At 41.2% G+C, this 20153-nt stretch overlaps 1 protein-coding gene across 5 annotated transcripts in view; it reads left to right on the top strand.

Moving 5' to 3' along the window:
• The window catches only part of ATG7 (autophagy related 7), a 234381-nt gene that overhangs the window by 4251 nt on the left and 209977 nt on the right, over nucleotides 1-20153 (top strand). For 3 of the 5 annotated variants that reach the window (XM_055343913.1, XM_055343912.1, XM_055343909.1), the window contains exons 2-4: nucleotides 2488-2687; nucleotides 13151-13323; nucleotides 14243-14297. In XM_055343913.1, coding sequence (XP_055199888.1) covers nucleotides 13161-13323; nucleotides 14243-14297 — 218 coding nt within the window. In that variant the 5' untranslated portion in view covers nucleotides 2488-2687; nucleotides 13151-13160. The remainder of the gene's footprint in view (nucleotides 1-2487; nucleotides 2688-13150; nucleotides 13324-14242; nucleotides 14298-20153) is intronic. The other 2 variants (XM_055343911.1, XM_055343910.1) reach the window with 1 other exon arrangement.

The raw sequence follows: 20153 nt of genomic DNA, 5'->3' as shown, positions 1-20153 counted from the left end.
CTCTGTGCTCTTCTCCCTCACAACTTCAGCTCCCACTTACATACCAAGGACCCCTGTTTTGTATCCTGAGCTGGGATCTCTCATGAGGGCCCATGCTCAAACTCAGTGAGTCCAAAATGAAGTTCATAAGCTTCCTTCCAAGACTGCAATTCTTTTTTTTTTTTTAAAGATTTTATTTGTTTGTTTGTTTGAGAGAGAGGTAGTGAGAGAGAGCAGAGCAGGAAAGAGAGGCAGAGGGAGAAACAGGCTCCCCTCTGAGCAGGGAGCCTGCCATGGGCTTTGATCCTAGGACCCCAGGATCATGACCTGAACTGAAGAGAGATACTTAACTGAGCCACTCAGGCGTCCTCCAAGGCTACAGTTCTTTCTACATCCTTTACTCTGACTCATTCTCCTCCTTCCATTTAGTCATTCACACCAGAGCCCTGTTGTCATCTTGAACTTTTACCTCTCATGCCATCCCAGGCAGTCATCAAATTTCTACAGATTCTCCTTCTTTGATAGTCCCCCAGATGCTTTAGAAAATGTGTCCTCCATTTTCTCTCCCACTGCCTTAGTTTGGGCTCTTCTCACTTCTTGCCTATATTCCCTACATGACCACTAACTCCTTGCCTTGTCTGGTGCCAGGTGCCCTTTCTAAAATACAGATCTTAGCTAAAAAACAAATCCCTGCTTTTTCAGTCTAATTTGGATATCGCTCCTTCTTCCTCACATAACAGCCTGTACAGATACTCACACCATACTGTGTGGTGCTTGTTTTATCCACAAATTGCTGTACTGTCATTCCTGGTCTTAGTAACCCTCAAAACTTAGATCCTGAAAAGCAAAGACCTTAGTTTTTTTGCCATTGAGTGCTGAAATATAGCACGGGAACTTGTGCATGATATTATGTTTGTTTGTTTGTTTGTTTATTTATTTATTTATTTAAATATTATGTTTATTGAGGGAATAACTAAATGGAAACCCCTCTGTCTTTGACACATGTTTTGTTGGTAACATTAATTCTATTTTTGAGGGCAGCCCTGGTGGCTCAGCAGTTTAGCGCCGCCTGCAGCCCAGGGTGTGATCCTGGAGACCCTGGATCAAGTCCCACGTCGGGCTCCCTGCATGAAGCCTGCTTCTCCCTCTGCCTGTGTCTCTGCCTCTCTCTCTCTCCTCTCTGTGCATTCTCATGAATAAATAAATAAAATCTTTAAAAAAAATAATTCTTTTTTTGAGTGCCTCCTGTGTCAGTTACCTGCATTTTCTAATTGAATCCTTACAATGACTCGGTATAGCAGGTGATATCCCATCTTATAGCTGGAGAAACAGGCTCCAAGAAGTTAAATGACCTCCCCAAGGTTGTGTGCCTAGATGTAGCAGAGGTGGGATTTTAACTCAGGTCTCTCTGGCTCATGAAGCCCTTCCATTGTCATACTGCCTCCAGCGTATCCGGCTGCATCTTTGCCCAGTAGTTTTTCTGGACTTAGATTTAAGACTCTATATTTACCTCTGTAAAGTTTTTAGCCTTGTTAAAATAGGCCTGTTGTATCAGGTGGTCAGAATCTTTTCTATTCTGAAATTTTGTTATCCATCATATTGCCTGTTCCTTCCTGCTTCATGTCATGTGTAGAATTGGTAAGCAAACCCTTAACATTATTCAAGTCACTGGTAAAATGCAGCAAGTATACTTATTGAATATATTTGTTTACACCGTTTCTGTGTGTTTCCCTGCTCTAAACCCCTAACACACGGTTCAGCACACATAAAATACTTAGTAAATATTCATTGACACAGATAAATAAAAATAAATTGGACCAAAGACAGCCAGTGACTTATCACCATTAGCTCCTTTCTTCCTAACATCGGTTCATGCCTTAACCAGAATTCTTTGAATAAGATTATTTTTTACCAGTTTTAATCCCTCTGATTATGTCAGTATATCCACTTACAACATCTTCATCTTACCTACTAGGATATTTGGAGCATTCTTGTCAGAGACTTTGCCTGAGGTCCAGATATCCTATGTCCCTATGTCTGTGGTTCTTTTTTGATCAAGGAAGAAGTGCGGTTACTCTGTCATGACTTGTTCTTAAACTATAGTGGCTTCTTATGATTACTTGGGACTGCTTCATACAGTTCTGCAGGTTGTGCACTGCACAAGAGGCCACATCTGAGGGTGTTTATGTCATAGGCATCATGGGTTTATTTTTTATAGTGTCAATTTTCTGACATACAAGGGTAAAATGTCTTGAGCCAACCCATCAATGTATTAAGGAAGTTTTTTAAGGGAAGGAAGTAAAATATCTTGAGCAAGGGGTGCAGTTTTCTAATTGTACAAAAGTGCTATGTGGTCTAGAAAGGCCCACATGACACTCTTCCTGGGAGCAAAATCTCTGTCCAGTGGGCTGGAGAGCCCAACCTTATTCTCATCTTTGGAAATTAAATATTTTGAAAATCTGGTATCAAGTGTTGGCTTGGCCCAATTTTTCAGCCCTTCTTTTCCAGGACTCTTTAAATATCACCGGAACTGAAAATCAGAGTCTCTGTTACTCAGAAGCTAGCCTGCATAACTCAGCCTGCTTTTAGGAAACCATCACGGATTTTACTTGTTGGTTGACATAAGGTCTCCACAGTGATTCGGGTGAATCCAGGTAGCAGTCCCTCATATACACAACGGAGCAACGTGACACTGTTGATTGGGACAGGTAACAAAAAGTCTTAAAAGCAGGCATCATGCATCCAACTTTCTTGTGTTGTTTCTCTCTCCTGTCTCACAGCCCTTCTCAGCTTTTACAGCTTTTGCTACCTCTCCTTCGTAGGCTTCCCATGCCCTACAAGGCTGGTATCCAATGAATTCATTTTCAAAAACTGAGGCTGAACAAGTAGACTATATATGAAGGTAAAGATTATTAAAGCAGAAGGAAAACAACTGCCAGAAGTAGCCAATGAGAATGAAGGTTACAGTTTGAAGACTGTAGAGGTGACGGTCAGTTCTCTGATTGACTTCTTGAAGAAGCAAATAATGCCAATCTGTAGGGGTACACATAGAGGTGAGGGAGACAACTCGTCCGTAATAGCAGTTATCATGCCTGCTTATGTGATCAATTGTGATCACCTCACAGTACAGTTACAAAAAAAAAAAAAAAAAAAAGCCATTTTAGATGACTTGGTGTCTTGCGGAGACATCGGTTTGACTCAGGGGCATCTTGATTCTAATGCGATTTTTTAAAAAAATTTTATTTATTTATGATAGTCACACACAGAGAGAGAGAGAGAGGCAGAGACATAGGCAGAGGGAGAAGCAGGCTCCATGCACCGGGAGCCCGACGTGGGATTCGATCCCGGGTCTCCAGGATCGCGCCCTGGGCCAAAGGCAGGCGCCAAACCACTGCGCCACCCAGGAATCCCTAATGCGATTTTTAAAAGGAATTGAGGCTTCTGAATCAGCTGATTCCTCTGTAGGAATCCTGAGTTTTCATCTTCTGGTAAAGGCTAATAATCTGTCTTCAAAGTTTGGAACTCTGCTCCCCTCCTTTTGGAAGGGAGGGCTTGTAAATCTCCTTCTTTGGCAGCCTTGCACATTATTTCCAAAATTCATGAAGATGCAGAGCATCACTAGCCAACAAAACATGCATTGGCTCCGTATGCCAAAGGGGCCCTCTCCCCACTCCGGGCCCTTTCCGCCTCTTTTTTTTTTTTTTTTAAACCCATCCACAGCTAAGAATATACTGCTTGACAGTGGGACTTGGCCATGTGGTTTGGTGCTTATTTTAATGACTGCCAGAGCTCGCAGCCTGTAGCTGTGAGAATGAGAACAGAAGTCTGCTCTATGTGCTCCATTTTGGCCCAGAGGAGGTACTTCAGGGCCAAATTGTGGTTATTCTGGCACTTCTGCTAAGTGAATGGCCCCACGCAACCTCAGAGAAATTGAACACAAAGTGCTCCTAACCCTTAGAACTTGTTCCTCTGTACTTCCCCTTGATGGCCTATAGCAGGATACCATCCGTTCCATTTTAATTAATCTCTGCTGTTAGTGCAATGCTCCTTTGAGGGAGGCAAGGCTTCAATGAGACGTGTTTAAGGCAGAGAAAGTTTTCATAGTGAACATGGGGAAGGCAACCACATTAGTCAGGCTCTGTGGGCTAACGCAGGAGGGATGTGTTGACAAGAAGAACTAACAGCACTACCATGTATTGAGCACTGGCTGTGCCCGGCACTGGGATAGGTACATCATACTCTTTCTCATTTAGTCCTCCCAACGACCTCAGGGCTTGGGTATAATTATCCTTATTTCGGAGATGAGGAAATGAAGGCAGAGGGGATAAAGTTCCCTGCCCAAGGCTCCTCAGCCAATAAGAGGTGGAACTGGAACTTGCATTTGGGTCTATCTGAAGACCAGACTCCCAACTGCTGTCACTTTAGCATCCTTTCTCTGAACCATTAGAAGCTTCCCTGCCCTCCCAAAGCAGATGAACAAAAACCCAAAAACACACACATGGACAAATTACAGCAATTTAGTACAGTTTGGCTGGCCTCTTTTTCTGCTATCTCTCCAAGGATCTAGTTTCCCTGAAGACAGGTTTGTTTGTTTTATCACTATGATTGTTGTCTATCTTCTACCCATTTACCTTCTTCATTTCCAGAAATCCTACACTGGCTTAATACTTGCTGTGTCCAATCCTATTGGCCCCCCACTGGAGAAAGACCAGTTGGACAGACTCACCAGGGAGCATTCCTTCTCCAATTAATTATATAAGCAGCAAAGCCAAAACTCTTCTGTCTTCAGCTTCTTTAATAACAAATGTCAGAGAAATTTATGGAAATGATATTTTGTTTAGACTTATTTAGAGCAAGAATTTCTTTTCACCAAAGCTAGATTTAAAGAGGTAATCTGTTAAGTATTAAATGAATACAGGAAGTTCTCTGTAGGATCACTGTAGGACTTTTTCTTTTCTTTTCTTTTCTTTTCTTTTCTTTTCTTTTCTTTTCTTTTCTTTTCTTTTTTTCTTTTCTCTTTTCCTTCTGATTTTGTTTATTTATTAATGAGAGACACCCAGAGACAGAGACACAGGCAGAGGGAGAAGCAGGCTCCATGCAGGAAGCCCGACGTGGGACTAGATCCTGGGACTCCAGGATCACGTCCTGGGCTGAGGGCAGGTGCTAAACCGCTAAGCCACCCAGGAATCCCCAGGACTTTCTGAATATAGGACTTTCTGTTTTACTTTTCTTGTTCAAGTGTAGTATACATATAGTAAAATGCACTAATCATAAATCTGTAAGCTCATGGGTTTTTACATAGGTATGTGCCCTGTAACCACTGCCCAGCTCAAGTTACATAGAATATTTCCAGCTCCCCAGGAGGCGTCTTATTGTCCTTTCTCAGTCACTAGCCCCACCCCATCCTGTGATTACTTTTCTAATTTCTATCATGTTAATTGGTTTTGCCTGTTGAGTATATAATAACATAGGCTAGGTGTGTGCAGGTGTTAAAATTGTCTTCATATTTTATTTTGGAACAGTTTCAGACTTGCACCCTTACAAGAATAAGACAAAGACCTTTCATGTGCCCTTCTCCCAGAGACTCCATCCAGATTCTGTCCCAATAGCATCCTTTATAAAAGCAGAGTATCAACCCAAGATCACATGTTGCCCTCAGTTGTCACGTCTTTCTCTTTTACTCTGGGACAATTTCCTAGTCTTCCCTTGACTTTTAAGACCTTGACACTTTGGAAGATTGTAAGCCCATCTAAGTCATTTTGTAGAAGGTTTTCTAGTTAGGGTTTACCTGACGTTTCCTCTCGATAAGCCCCAAGTTGTGTTTTTAGCCGAGTGCTATAGACGTTTGTGTTTTTCATGGCATTCCATCAGATAGCATACATGTCTGTTTGTCCCATTGCTGCTGGTGTTAACTTCAATCCCTACATGAAGATGGAATCTGCCAGATCTTGTCACTGTAGAGTCACTTTTTCTCTCTTGATTAATCATTTTTTTGATGAGACTTTGAGACTGAATGTAGGCTTTTAACTTCTGTAGCCATGGGAATACTTTCAGGAAGAAAGATTGATTCTTTACTGATTTTGTATTTGGTTGAGTAAGGTTTCATTTCAATTGATTTGTACATGCATCTCTTGCCCACTAAGATCTTAGTCCTAAAATACAGTAACAAGTTTAGAGACCTTCTAAGTCACATGGCCTATTTCCATATGTTCTTCATGATTTCTTACTCTCATCTCCATATTCCATGGTAATAAGCTTGGAGTTTGTCTTCCCAATTGCAGAAGCCTGGCTTATTTCTTACTCTTGCTTCTCTTGTGATAGGTACCCATAAAAGGTTTCTAGAACTCACCTTAGTAGCATTTGAGAGCCACTCTGCAAGGGAGTATGGTATATTGAGAGGAATATGAGCCAGGATCTGAATCTGTAGAATTTATAATCAGGTTGATGGAAGTAGACAGATCAGCAGAGAGTCAGTAATACTAAATGTAGAGGTAGCTTAGAGACAGGAGTGATTAACCATAGCCAATGGAGCAGAGCCAACATGGAGTAAAGAGAGTGAAAGGCAGCTTTGGGAAGCCTTTCTGGAGCAAATAATCTCAAAGCTGGATTTTGAAAAGTGCCAGTCACAGAGGCAAGGGTGCCTTTTAGACAGGGGGAGCAGTTTTTTCAGAGTTGCCAAGGCAGCACAGCAGTTGTGTTACAGGAGAACCAAGCAGCTTGATGTTTCTTCAGCATCTAGTCAGAGGAGTGGTGGGGCCTCCAGGGTGGCACCAGAAAAGTTGGGAGGCAGTAGTAGCAGGGGTCCTGGAAAAAGCAGGAAGGAAACCGAGGGTCCTCGAACTACAGCCTGCAGGTTAGATCCTGACCAAGGCCTTTTTGTGTGTGTGTAGTCCATGAGCTAAGGATTGTTTTTACATTTTTTAAGAGTTGTAAAAAAGGAGAAGGAACTATGACAGAAACTGTTTGGCATGCAGTGTTTAAAATATTTACTATCTGGCCCTTTTCAGAAAAAGCCTGCCAAGCCCTCGTCTCGTCTGATTGCCTGATACAGTAATCCTTTGAACAATATGACTTGGCTAATAATCATCTAATATATGCTCGGACACTTCCACTAATGGAAAATTCATTATCTCTCCAGCCAATCTGTTTCTTATTTGGACAATTCAGGCTATTAGTAATTTTTAAAGTCTGCTGTAATTTATCTCATTATAGCATCCATCTATTGGTCTTTTGTGGGGGAAGAGTGCTATTATTGCATGTCAACATTTACTGAGCTCCTAATATATTCTAGACAGTGTGCTGAGTGCTGAAGAAAGATGAGTAAGACATGGTTGTTGCATCAGAGCTCTCTCAGATGTTTCTTGGAATTAAAACAGCCATGCTGGTATTTTTTGGTGTGTTTCATTCCCCATATTGCCATTGGGTTGGGGCTTTTTTCTTTATTTATTTCTGTATTATTCCACATACACACAATTCATTGAATTTCAAACATATACAAAGGGAATAGGGCCATACAGTGAAAATAAGTCTCTCCCCACCCTTGTCTCCTGATTCCATAGCTGCTTTCTTGGGAGGCAACCATTGTTACCCATTTCCTGTGGGGATTTGACTTTAAAGAACAGCACGGGATTTGACTTTAGAGACTTAGAAATGGTAAAGAAACTTTTGGTAAGTACTCAGATAGTGGTGTTTTTTTGAGCTCCCACTTGGGTAAATTGCTGAGTGTGATTTCATTTTGTTTTCATAAGACCTGATATTTGCACCGCCTTTGGGTGGTACACACAGACCCAGAGAGTTTGTATTGCTTAACTACCTACCTGCTACTTCAGTTAAATCTTGACTGGATGTTTTGATTACTGCTGGGCTTTTTGTTCATGACGGCATTGAATCCTCATCAAAGCCTTTCCTCTTTCAGTGGAAGTGACACAGTCCCATCTTGTGTAACTTCTGGGTTTCACATCCTGAGTATGGTAGAAATAGAAATAAAGTTGAGGGACACCTGGGTGGCTCAGTGGTTGAACATCTGCCTTTGACTCAAGGTGTGATCCCCGGGGTCCAGGATCAAGTCCCACATCAGGCTCTTCTGGAGAGCCTGCTTCTCCCTCTGCCTGTGTCTCTCCCTCTGTCTCTCTCTCTCTGTCCCTCATGAATAAATAAATAAAATCTTTTTTAAAAAAAGTTGAACCACATTTATATTGATGCCCCTGTCAGTTTCCTTCCTTGAATATGTCAGTATGTGGTTTTGAAATATGATAGAAGTAATCTTTAATGTTCTAAGTTAAGTAAGCAGAGGCCAGAATTCTCACCTTGTGCTGTCTTGGGTTGTTATAGGCATGTAATTTTTTAGGAAGCACATGATGTTTGGATATAGGTTAGTGACACATAAATTACTTTGCACCTATTAACTCACTGCTCCCTCCAGGATTCCATTTTGATCATTACTTCTTAAATTTTTCCTTCCAGCTTAAGGAAGATAGCAGTATGACACAGATATATGGGTTCCTAAGTGATACATTTATACTTGAGTATGGTATTTAGATATTTCCAGCTGTGTCCTCATCACATGTTGCTGCTGCTTAGGACCTTTCTGTTTTCTTAGCCTGTCAAGCAGCAGTTCAATGGCTGAATACCAACCATATCCTCTTGTGAAATAGACTCTTGGGTTCTGTTTGAAATTTCTCAAAGATCAAATAAGTCAGAAAACGTTTGAGGGATGTGCCTCTTATGCAGATTACTTTGTTAGTATGCCCATCTGTTATCTCCTTTTTTTAAAAAAAAAATATTTTATTTATTTATTCTTGAGAGACAGAGAGAGAGAGGCAGAGACATAGGCAGAGGGAGGAGCAGGCTCCATGTGGGAAACCTGACATGGGACTCGATCCTAGGACTCCAGGATCATGCCCTGAGCCGAAGGCAGACGCTCAACCACTGCACCACTCAGGCATCCCCCATCTGTTATCTCCTAAGTGATCTTCCTGATTTACTTTTTCCCAGCTGTTGAAGTGCAGTATAGATGAGAGTTTTCTCTTTTGTCTCGCACTGGTAAAATTCCATGGGGATGACCTTAGCAGGTCATCCAAATGATGATGAGTTACTGTTGACCTTTAAGAGTAAGTTGGGGATGACTAAAGCATGTAGGGGCCTGATGACCCATCACACAGAGGCTTTCAAAGATCCATTTGTACCACTGTATGCTTCTGTGTTGATTTCCTTCCATGTTGGATGATTACTCTGACTGCAGCGTTTTTCTTTTGACTGTTGGAGAGGAAGTTAGTATGTAAATGTTTTTCAAATGGTTATCTTTTAGTATATATGTGGCTGGTGGGCAATATAAAGGCTCTGAAAAGGGGTGTCTTCCTTCAAGGCAGTACAGCGTAGTAATGACAGTTGGGGCTTTGAAGCTGGTTGACCTGGGTTATAATCTTAGCTCTTCTCCTTTCTGAGTGACTCTGGGCATGTTACTTGATATTTCAGTGCCTCCATTTCTCTTCTGTAAAGTAGGCACAATGCAACCACTTCGGGGTTATCATAAGATAATGTGTAAAATGTTTAGTGCTTGGCACCGAATAAAGATTCACTTAGAATAGTTACTACTAGTACTGCTATTATTTAAAAAGTTATAAAAAGAGTATGATCAAAAAAGCAAGTATGATTCATGATGGTAAATGCTCTAATGGAAATTTTCTTTTTATTTTTTAAAAAATATTTATTCATGAGAGACGGGATGGGGGGGCAGAGACAGGCAGAGGGAGAAGTAGGCTCCTCACAAGGACCCCGATGTGGGACTCGATCCCAAACCCCGAGATCATGCCCTGAGCCGAAGGCAGACGCCCAACCGCTAAGCCAGTCAGGTATCCCTCTAATGGAAATTTTCATGTCATCATGGGGAAGGGAACCATGGATGCCCACTGACAGTGGGCATTAGTGAGAGCTTTATAAATAATCTTAATTAGATGAGAAGGAATTTTCCTGGTAGAGATGGGGAGAGGTTTCTTAGGGAAAGGTGTAGGGCTGGAAAACAAGCAGACTGAGACAGTGTGGACACCTTACTCTCTGTGGAGTTAGGTGGTAAGCTTTTGTTTGTTTAAAGAAGGGAGCCCCCGTGAGCAGATCAGTCCTGGTGGCAGTGTGACATCTTGTTTGGAGAGTACAGGGACAGAAGGCAGTGACCTCTGAGCATGTTACTGCAGGAGCTGAGGTGTGAGATGGTGGGCCTGACATGTGGCAGCAGGGATGGAGAGGAGGGAAGCCGATTGAACAGGAAGCATGAAATTGTATGAAGAGTGTGGACGTATGGAATTGGATCATTGTCCTCCCCAGTTCACCCTGCTTTCCAACCTGTATGTCCTTCTGTGGACTTCCTACTTCTCTGAACCTCAATTTCTTCCCCTGTAAAATTGGAACGGTCACTTCTTAGGGCTTTCCGGTGGAATACATTTAGGTGCACACTCCTGCAGCAGTGCCCAGTCCTGGGCAGTGCTCAGTAGCTGTTCCCTTCCTCCCATTCTAGAGGCCCATTTAAGGGTGAGCCTCTAGCAGTTGCTGACCTCCTGAACGTAAGAGAAGAAGTGAAGATGACTGAGGTTTTGACCTCAGATGTAGGTGATACTATTAAGTAAACTAGGACAAATTGGAAAAGGGATAGAGGGCAGCCTGGGTGGCTCAGCAGTTTAAGCGCCTGCCTTCCACCCAGGGCGTGATCCTGGAGTCCTAGGATCGAGTCCCACATCGGGCTCCCTGCGTGGAGCCTGCTCCTCCCTCTGCCTGTGTCTCTGCTTCTCTCTCTGTGTCTATCATGAATAAATAAATAAAATCATTTTAAAAGAAAAAGAAACATGTAGGGTCCACTTAACCATGGATTCTTTAAAAAAAAAAAAAAAGGAAAAGGGATAGAATTTAGGGAAAAGAAATGTTCAGATTGGAGTTTGTCAAACTTGAGATGTCTCTGAGAAATCCAAGTCCTGGCTTTAAAACATACTTATACAGGTAACCCTTGAACAACATGGAGGATAGAGGTATAACTTTTGACTCCCTAGAACTTAACTACTAGTAGCCTGTTATTGACCAGAAGCCTTACTGATAACATGAACAGACAACACATAGCTTCTAGGTTATATGTGTTATATACTGTATTCTTACAATAAAGTAAGCTAGGGAAAGGAAAATATTATTAAGAAAGTCATAAGGAAAATACATTTATAGTACTGTACCGTATTGAAAAAACTCCATGTACAAGTGCACTCATGCAGTTCAAACCTGTGTTGTTCAAGGGTCAACTATATATGTTGGTCAGTTGTATCTGGCATATAGATAGAAATTGATGTAGAGAGGTGCCTGGGTGGTTCGGTTGGGTAAGCATCTGCCTTTGGTCAGGTCATGATCTTAGAGTCCTGGGATCGAGCCCCACATTGGGCTCTCTGCTCAGGTGGGAGTCTGCATCTCCCTTTCCTTCTTCCTTGGCTCGCTCTCTCACACACAAATAAACAAAACCTTAAAAAAAAGAAATTGATGTAGAAAATGAGTAAGTTTGCTTTTGAGAAGCTTACAGACCAAGGAGAGGTCTGACCATGGAATCTTTCAGAAACCAATAGTGGAAAGCATTGTGGAGGAAGAATAGAGGGGAGTGATTGGAGGAGGCTGTTGGGTGTTCTAACCCCATGTTTCTCAACACGAAGGCCCCAGGTCACCTATATGAGGGTCTGTTTTCTCTGTTGGGCATTGAAGCCCTGGTGCATGGGATCTATGAGCTTTCCCTGGGCCTGTGGAAATAGGTGTGACCTGGGAAAAGATGAACATTCGAAGAGTACAGAATTATAAAAAGCTTTTCAAATAACTAAAAGCCAGAAATTATTTAACATGGGACGGGGGTACATTTAAATATGTTTGAAATGATTTGGAGGTGGGGCCTCCAAAACTAAGAGTGGCAGTGGCCTAAAACCATCAAGATAGTATCAGACTTGAATCAGACCTGCCAGTCCAACCTGGAGACTCCTCACCTTCACCCTCCCTTTTTCCCTCCAGCAGGTGGACCCCAGGCATCCTCAGTCTTTAATAAGCCCTCACACTGGGAAAAGTTTGAAAACCTTTGGTCAGATGTCTGAAGCATGATTTGAGAGTGGATACTGAGGCAGTGGGAGTTTTAAAGAGCTTCTTCCCTGAGACTTCCTCCCAGTTCTACCCCATACTCATCTCTTTCTGTATTTTTAGCACTTTCATGTAGTGATAACTTTGCATTTTACCATCTAGTTATTATCAGTCGAAAGCTCATTACCTCTTAATTTCAAAGTCAAACAAGTTTGGAAAACTGAAAGCTATGTAATAATCTTGGCTCAAAATTCAGACAGTAAAAGATGTGAACTGTTGTCATCTAGCATGACTCTTCATCCATTCTGCTGAAGAAATACTATTATATCTGGCCATAGGGAAATTAGGGTGGAAAGTGAAGAGACCTCTCCCACTTTTGCTTTTTGGATATACTGAGTTCCTCTAGTATTGTACTTCTCTAGCTGGGGGTGGTATCCCCCTGAGAGTGTGCAGAGACAGGGGAGTTATAGTGCACACATGCATGATTGCCTGTAGGGTCATATTTATTTGATGATGTCGGGGGATGGGGAATGAAATACTAAAATCTGTATAGTAAAGAAAATGCACATTTTCCATGCATTTAAAAGGTAAAATATGTGATATAAAAAAATGCAGGTTAGATGGGCAAAAATTTCTTCATTCTCCTCAGCGGGAGGTGCTCAAGTGCTGCTGTCACTCAGAGGTCTGACAGTTGGCTCTGTTGTGTTTCTGGCCAATTGGGCTTGGGTTTTGCACTTGTGAAGTTCTCCAGGACCATACAGGAGGGCAGATATTTATGAGACAGGGATTATGTCAGGGAAGGAGTAGCACTTGTGCAGCATCAGACTGACTTGAATGAAAAGGGAAGATACAGAGGTAAAGGCCAGAAAGGCCTCAGAGAAAGAGCTTTACTTTACTTAGACAATCAGTTGTGTCATCAGGAGGTGAAACTTGGCAACATAGGCAGATTACTCAGGATGGTTTTCAGTTATGTCTTCAGGTAGCCTGTGTACTTCCCATCACTTTTTGTTTTGATTATGCCTTATTACACATGTTTTTTTTCCTCATATTTTGCGCTGTTTCGCTGTGTTCTGTTTTGTTTTTTTAGGAGGCACCAAATGATGGCAGCAGCTCTGGGGGATCCCGGGCTCTCCAAATTGCTGTTTGCTCCCTTTAGCAGTGCCTTGGATGTGGGATTCTGGCATGAGTTGACCCAGAGGAAGCTGAATGAGTATCGGCTAGATGAAGCTCCGAAGGATATTAAGGGCTATTACTACAATGGTAGGCAACAGTAAACTCCATCGTCTTTTGTTATGTTCTCTGCCCTCCAGTATAGGGTCAGCTTTCCTTCAGAAAAGGGACACCCTTGTCTTTTATAATTAATACCCTTCACTGGTTTCTATTTTACTTCCCAACTGTCTGTCTTTAATTAATTAATTAATTAATTAATTAATTAATTTTTATTTGAGTGTAGTTCACACACAGTGCTATGTTAATTTCAGATTTACAACATAGTGATTTGACACGTTTATACATTATGCTGTGCTCACCACAAGTGTAGCTACCACAATCTGTCACCATACAGTGCTACTACAATAACATTGGTTATATTCTTGAGGCTATACCTTTTATCCCCATTTTACTTCCTGACTTTTAACACAAGTTCATTTTCACTTTTCCTCTGTTGTGGGGAAAAGAAAGTGAGTAGTGAGACTCCAGTTATTAATCTAAAAAATCAATACCTATTGCTTAGAATTGCTAAGGGAGGAGATTGGAAACTCTTTTTTTTCCTGATTAAGTTTTTTTAAAGATATTTATTTATTCATTCATTCATTCATTCATTCATTCATGAGAGACAGAGAGAGAGGCAGAAAGAGAAGGAGAAGCAGGCTCCATGCAGGGAGCCGGATGTGGGACTCGATCCCAGGACTCCAGGATTACATCCTGGGCTGAAGGCAGGCGCTAAACCGCTGAGCCACCCAGGGATCCCCTGATGAATTTTTTTTTTATATTCTTAATAAATTCCTCAAATTCAGAAAAGCTCTGGCATCTTCCACTAAGTCCCTATTGAATATGGATGACCAGGAATTTGGACAGGGCACTTAGTGCTCAAGAAAGAGAACAAAATTATTCACAGATGTTTTAGTTATGAATGCTATTGCTGACTCATAATGGAAAATGTGATAATGCTTCTGTCCAGGTGATTCTGCTGGGCTGCCAGCTCGCTTAACGTTGGAGTTCAGTGCTTTTGACATGTGAGTATTTTTCTGCTTAAAATCTAAAATGTTTGTTTTTTGTGAGGAATAAGCATCCTTAACCTTGCACCTAGGTGGGCTGCAGGGAGAACTGGGGGAGCCACCAGAAGCAGGGCCATCTCCTCAGTTCTCTTGTAGCCCCCACTGCACAGAGACATGTGCTAGATGCTTAGGACTACTGGATTATTTTTTCAGCAGATAATTATCAGAGCTTATTAGGTGCCAAGTATCTAGATTGATTGAGACTTAGATAATATCCTTTCTGCTTTTGATTTTAGTTAATATTTTGTGATTCCTTATTGGTACTTCTTGACTTACTCCTTCAGTTGCTTATCCATGGGCATCAGTGAACATTTATTAGGCTACTTCTGTATACAAGCCACTGTGTAAGGTATTATACAAAGAAATATGACATATACCCCCAAAAAGTTTAGTTTTTTTTCTTATTGGGGGCCATAGGGAGTGCTGGAGAGAAGAGAGATATTTATTGACCTGATTATGTGGATGTTTGCACATATGTAATCCTTTCAGACCTGCCAGATGTGACTTTTCTTTTTTTCCAGACAAAGAAACCATGGGTCAGAAGGTAAAATGGCTTGCCCAAGGTCATAGGTGGCTAAATTTAGGAAGCAGAGATGAGAGAAAAGTGAAATCTATTTCCCAGGTTGTAGTCTGAGTAGCTAGGGGCATTTTGTTATCTTCCACAGAAATAGACCAGGAGGGGGATTTGATTTTTAGGAGGATGTACACTTGGTTTAAAACATATTGAGTTTGAGATGGCATCATCTGGCAGAAATGTCCAAGAGGCACTGGAGTCAAGGAGGAAGGGTCATCCATGTAGAGGAGATCATGAGGCTATCATATAAGAAGAACAAAGGGCCAGAACAGTGAATGAATCTGATGAGGGAGTGCAAGAAGGAAGATACAGAACTCTCAAAGGAGATGAGAATTGTCGGAGAGGAAGAAGAACCAGAAAAGTGTTACAGAAACCAAAGATGGATGCTTTCAGGAAGGAAAGAGTTGATCAACATGTGAGAAGCAGAAAGGTCAGTGTTCAGTGCAAGGGCCATTGGATTTGTTGATTAGGCTGTTTGTAGTTCCAAACTGAATTCCACACGGGAGGGTGGAGCTGAAACCATATTGAGGGGCTATACAACAATTAATGGTTGAAGAATTGAAGGCTTCAGGGTGGTCAGTGTTTTTTGCTTTCTCCACATTAGCAGTGTCAAGATGTAGGCTATGAGAAAAGCCAAGCGGTCTTTGTAAGGACTACCTGGCTTTTGAAAGTAGCAATAGTCAAAGGTTAGGGTATTGCAAGTAAAGTATCCCTAGAATATATTTTTTATTTTTATTTTATTTATTTGTTTTTGGCTTTTTTTAGTTTTTATTTTAATTTCAGTTAGTTAATACAATTATATTAGTTTCAGGTGTATAACATAGGAATTGAACAGTTACACACCTTACCCGGTGCTTATCATGACATCGTCCTCCCTAATCCCCATCACCCATTTAACCCATCTCTTCATCCTCTTCCCCTTTGCCATCCATCCATTTGTTCTCTATAATTAAGAGTCTGTTTCTTGATTTCTCTCTCTCATCCCCTTTGCTCATTTGTTTCTTAATTTCTTAAGTAAGTGATATCATATGTATTTGAGTTATTTCACTCTCTGGTTCCATCCATGTTGTTGCAAATGGCAAGATTTCATTCTTTTTTCGGGCTGAATAACATTCCATTGTATGTATCTACCGCATCCTCTTTATCCATTCATCAATTGGTGGACATTTGGGCTGCTTCCATAATTTGACAGTTGTAAATAATTCTGCTGTAAGCATAGGGGTGCATACATCCCTTTGAATTAGTGTTATTGTCTTTTTTGGGTAAATACCCAGTATTGCAGTTACTGGATCATACAGTACTATATCTTTAATTTTTTGAAGAGGCTCCATAGTGTTTTCCACAGTGGCTGTACCAGTTTGCATTCTTACCAGCAGTGCATGAGGATTCCTTTTTTTCCCATATCCTTGCCAACACGTGTTGTTTCTTGTGATGTTGATTTTAGGCATAGAATATATTTTTAAAATCTCTCAAAAAGTCAACACATTTGATTCCTCTATCTCAAATTGCAAAATTTAACTGTATAACATAAATCCAAGCTGATACTAGTCCTTTCCCCTATCAAATCCCACGTAAATCAGGGATTTGATATGCTGAAATAAATAATATGCCACACTTTGAGAGGAAAAATGGCTTAGGAAAAATAAAACATGGTCCTGTTAAAAAATATATTAGTCTTTATATCTTTAAAAGGTATGTGTTGGTGTTTCTTGTTCTCTTCAGACCTTTCTTGCTCTGTAATAAATTCCTTGTGATTGCTTGTCAAAACAAATCCAATCCTGATAATCTCTCTCTTGTTTTGGTAGAGATTAATTTACCTTTGAAGCAATTATAAGATAATAAGGAAAATAACCCACAGTGTACAATCATTAAATTATCTGAAGATGTTCAAGGGGGCATATCAACAGTGTAGTTTTAGTGTGATCTGGAGAATCTAACATTAATTGCCAGTTAGACTTGTTCTCATCTTTATTTTGGAACTAGACTGAAGGGTTATATCTTTTAATAGATTTTAATAATTTTATTCTTTGGAACAATTAATTATAGGAAAAAGCAATTCACAGAAGTTAGGTTTTGATCTTATTACAAAATTCAAACATCTTAAACTTGAACAATCCAGAAATTTTAGTTGATGAAGGTAAGAAAATTTGATTGGGCAGCTATGACTTTCACATGAATGGCTCGATTTGACTAGTCCCATCTTTTCATTGTGCTATTAAATACCCGCAGCGTACAAGGGTGTGTGCTGGGTTGTTGGGGAGATGGGCAGGAATGAAGCATGCCCTAGTGGTGGAGCTGGAGCTGGCCGACCTGATATCTGTAGCGGGTTAACTCTGTTACCTAGAGTAAGTGCTTTTAGTTTCCTCATCTTCAGTTTCCTCATCTCTGGCACTTGGCTTCTGACATTCCTTCTGGTTTTATAAGTCTGTGATTTTCTGAATCTGTCTTAGGATGATTGGTGCTTTTGGTCTGAGTGTTTGTGTCCCTGCCAAAATTCATATGTTGAAAACCCTGTGCCCACAGTGATGGTATCAGGAGGTGGGGCCTTTGGGAGGGAGTTAGATAATGAGACAGAGGCCTTATAAGTCTGACCAGTGCCTTAACAGACCCCCAGAGATGGATACACATCATCTACCACTTGAGGACATAGTGAGAAAAGTGTGTAGTCTGTGACTGGAAGAGGGCCTTCACCAGAACCTGACCATGCTGGCACCTTGATCTTGGATTTCCAGCCTCTAGAACTATGAGAAATAAATTTCTGTCATTCATAAGCCACCTGGTCTGTGATGTTTTGTTATAGTAGCCCAAAAAGGCTAAGAGAGCTAGGGAGTTTAATGTAAGTGCTTGGAGCTCCACAGAAGAAAGGAGTTCTTCATATCCAAATTATTTTCATTATTATTCTTTCTTTGTTTTATTGCTGTACATCTGCATGGGTTTGTAGGGAAATTGTTTATAAATCTGTTCATCAGATGTTGAATGCCTCTTATGTGCAGGATGTGTAGGTGGTAGGAATGCAAAGACTTAGGAAACACAGAGCTCTGGATAGGGGTAGAAGATAAGTATTTGCATTGTAGTATGTTCTGTGCTGTAATAAAAGTGAAGGTGTAGTAGTTATTTCAGAAATACTTATTGATTGCTTCCTCTGTGTTTTGACAATAGGATGTGCTAGGCACTGGGCGTGCAGAGAGGAATAAGATACAGCTGAAGAGCTAAGGGTCCTAATACTCATTTATAGATGCCAAGAGTATCTCAGCTTTTCATAGCATCAGGTAAATCCCTTATCCTCTGAGTCCCTGGAAGCCTAATGGGTGTCTGCCAGCAGTTAGCACTATAAGGTCCTGTTCTCCACATCACATTAGGTGAATTAGCAGTCAAGTAGTATTTCATCAGTCATCAACCATCTTGCACTGGAGAGAGCTGTCTTAGGGTAGGGTGTACTGCCAAACCAGACCCCAAAATGTAATGATCCAAGTACAGAGGAGATTTATTTCTTGCCCATTTAATAGTCTAGGATTGGGACTCAGTGTTCTTCCCTCTATGTTTCCATCATTCTGGAGGGCTTGTCTGTGTGTGCTGCTTAAAACTGAACTGAATCGTCGGGGGGCACCTGGCTGACTCAGTCAGTGGAGAATGTGACTCTTGAACTGAGGGGTGGGAGTTCAAGCCCCATGTTGAGCATAGAGCCTACTTAAAAAAAAAAAGTATCCTAAATTCTGCATATGAGTGAAATCATGTGGTATTTAAACAAAACAGATGAACATAGGGGGAGGGAAGGAAAAATAAAATAACAGAGAGGGAGACAAACCACGAGAAGACTCCTACTTAGAGGAGACAAACTGAGGGTTGCTGGAGGGGAGGTGTATGGGGGAATGGAGTAACTGGGTGGTAGGCAATAAGGAGGGCACTTAATGTGATGAACACTGGGTGTTATGTGCAAGTGACTAATCACTAAATTCTACCCTAAAACTAATACTGTACTATATGTTAACTAATTTGAATTTAAATAAAATCTTGAAAGAAAGAGAAAAAACAAGTAAAAAAAACCCACCAGCAACCTGAATTGTCACTTTTTACCTTGCGAAGCAGAGACATGTGTCACTTAGGTTCCATTGGGGAGAGCGTGGGCCCTCACCTGTGTTGCAAGGAAGACTGGGAAGCATGGTGCCCCACTACAAGCAGCATATATGTACTCTATTTCTGCTTAAGAAGGGAAGAATAGATTTCAGTGAAAAATCTCTGCATAAATGTGAAACTGACCCATTAAAACAAAAGTTTTCCTTTCTATGGGCTTCTTTCCCTTTAGGAACATTTATCTTTGCAGTCAGAAGAAATATTTTCTTTTCTAAGCCTCAAGTTGGACTTAGAGAAATAGAAGGCATAACCGTTGCCCTCAAAAAAACTTTAAAAAATAGTTAAGGGGGATCCCTGGGTGGCTCAGCAGTTTAGCGCCTGCCTTTGGCCCAGGGCATGAGCCTGGAGTCCCGGGATCGAGTCCCATATCAGGCTCCCTGCATGGAGCCTGCTTCTCCCTCTGCCTGTGTCTCTGCCTCTCTCTCTGTGTGTGTATCTCTTATGAATAAATAAATAAAATCTTAAAAAATAAATAAATAAGTAAATAAAATAAAATAAAATAAAAGATAAAAAATAGTTAAGGAAATGAGACTCCTATGCAAAATCATCTGGGCAGGACACAGGCTCTCTTAATCTCTGCTATCTTGTTAGCCCCTAACACAGATCTGACATGTACTAGTTGCTCAAATAACTGTTGAAATCAATTACAAGCAGTCTAAATGCATGGTTGTCTAAAATGGGATGTGGTGTGGTTGGTGGGAAAGACAGCAGTGGAGTCTGTTAGCGGATATTGCAAAACAGATTCTCAAATTATTATAGCAAGCAGGAGATAATGGCACATGCCCCCAGACTGAGTGTGACTTCCAGGTTCCCAGAGTTCCTCATGGGCATGCAGAGCTGTGCATGTGGAGCAGAGATTCAAAAACTACCTCTGTCTTTCTTCTGAGGGATTTATTCTGTCCTGGCCACTACCCTGCCTGTTTTGAGGGCTCTGGCTACATGCCTGCCTTTGGCCAGATGTGAATAACAGGTGCTAACCAGCTTCAGTACTTTCCTCAGTAAGTCCTGGGAGACTGAATGAAGTGAAAGCCAAGTTTCTAGAGCTAGCATCCTCAAGCAGGCCCAGACTTGTGGCCTTTCTAAGATCAGTCCTTTACCTGGTTAGTCTG

Source organism: Nyctereutes procyonoides, unplaced genomic scaffold, assembly GCF_905146905.1.
Source record: "Nyctereutes procyonoides isolate TBG_1078 unplaced genomic scaffold, NYPRO_anot_genome, whole genome shotgun sequence".
Classification (NCBI taxonomy): Eukaryota; Metazoa; Chordata; class Mammalia; order Carnivora; family Canidae; genus Nyctereutes; species Nyctereutes procyonoides.
This window is presented reverse-complemented; position numbering and strand designations above follow the sequence as displayed.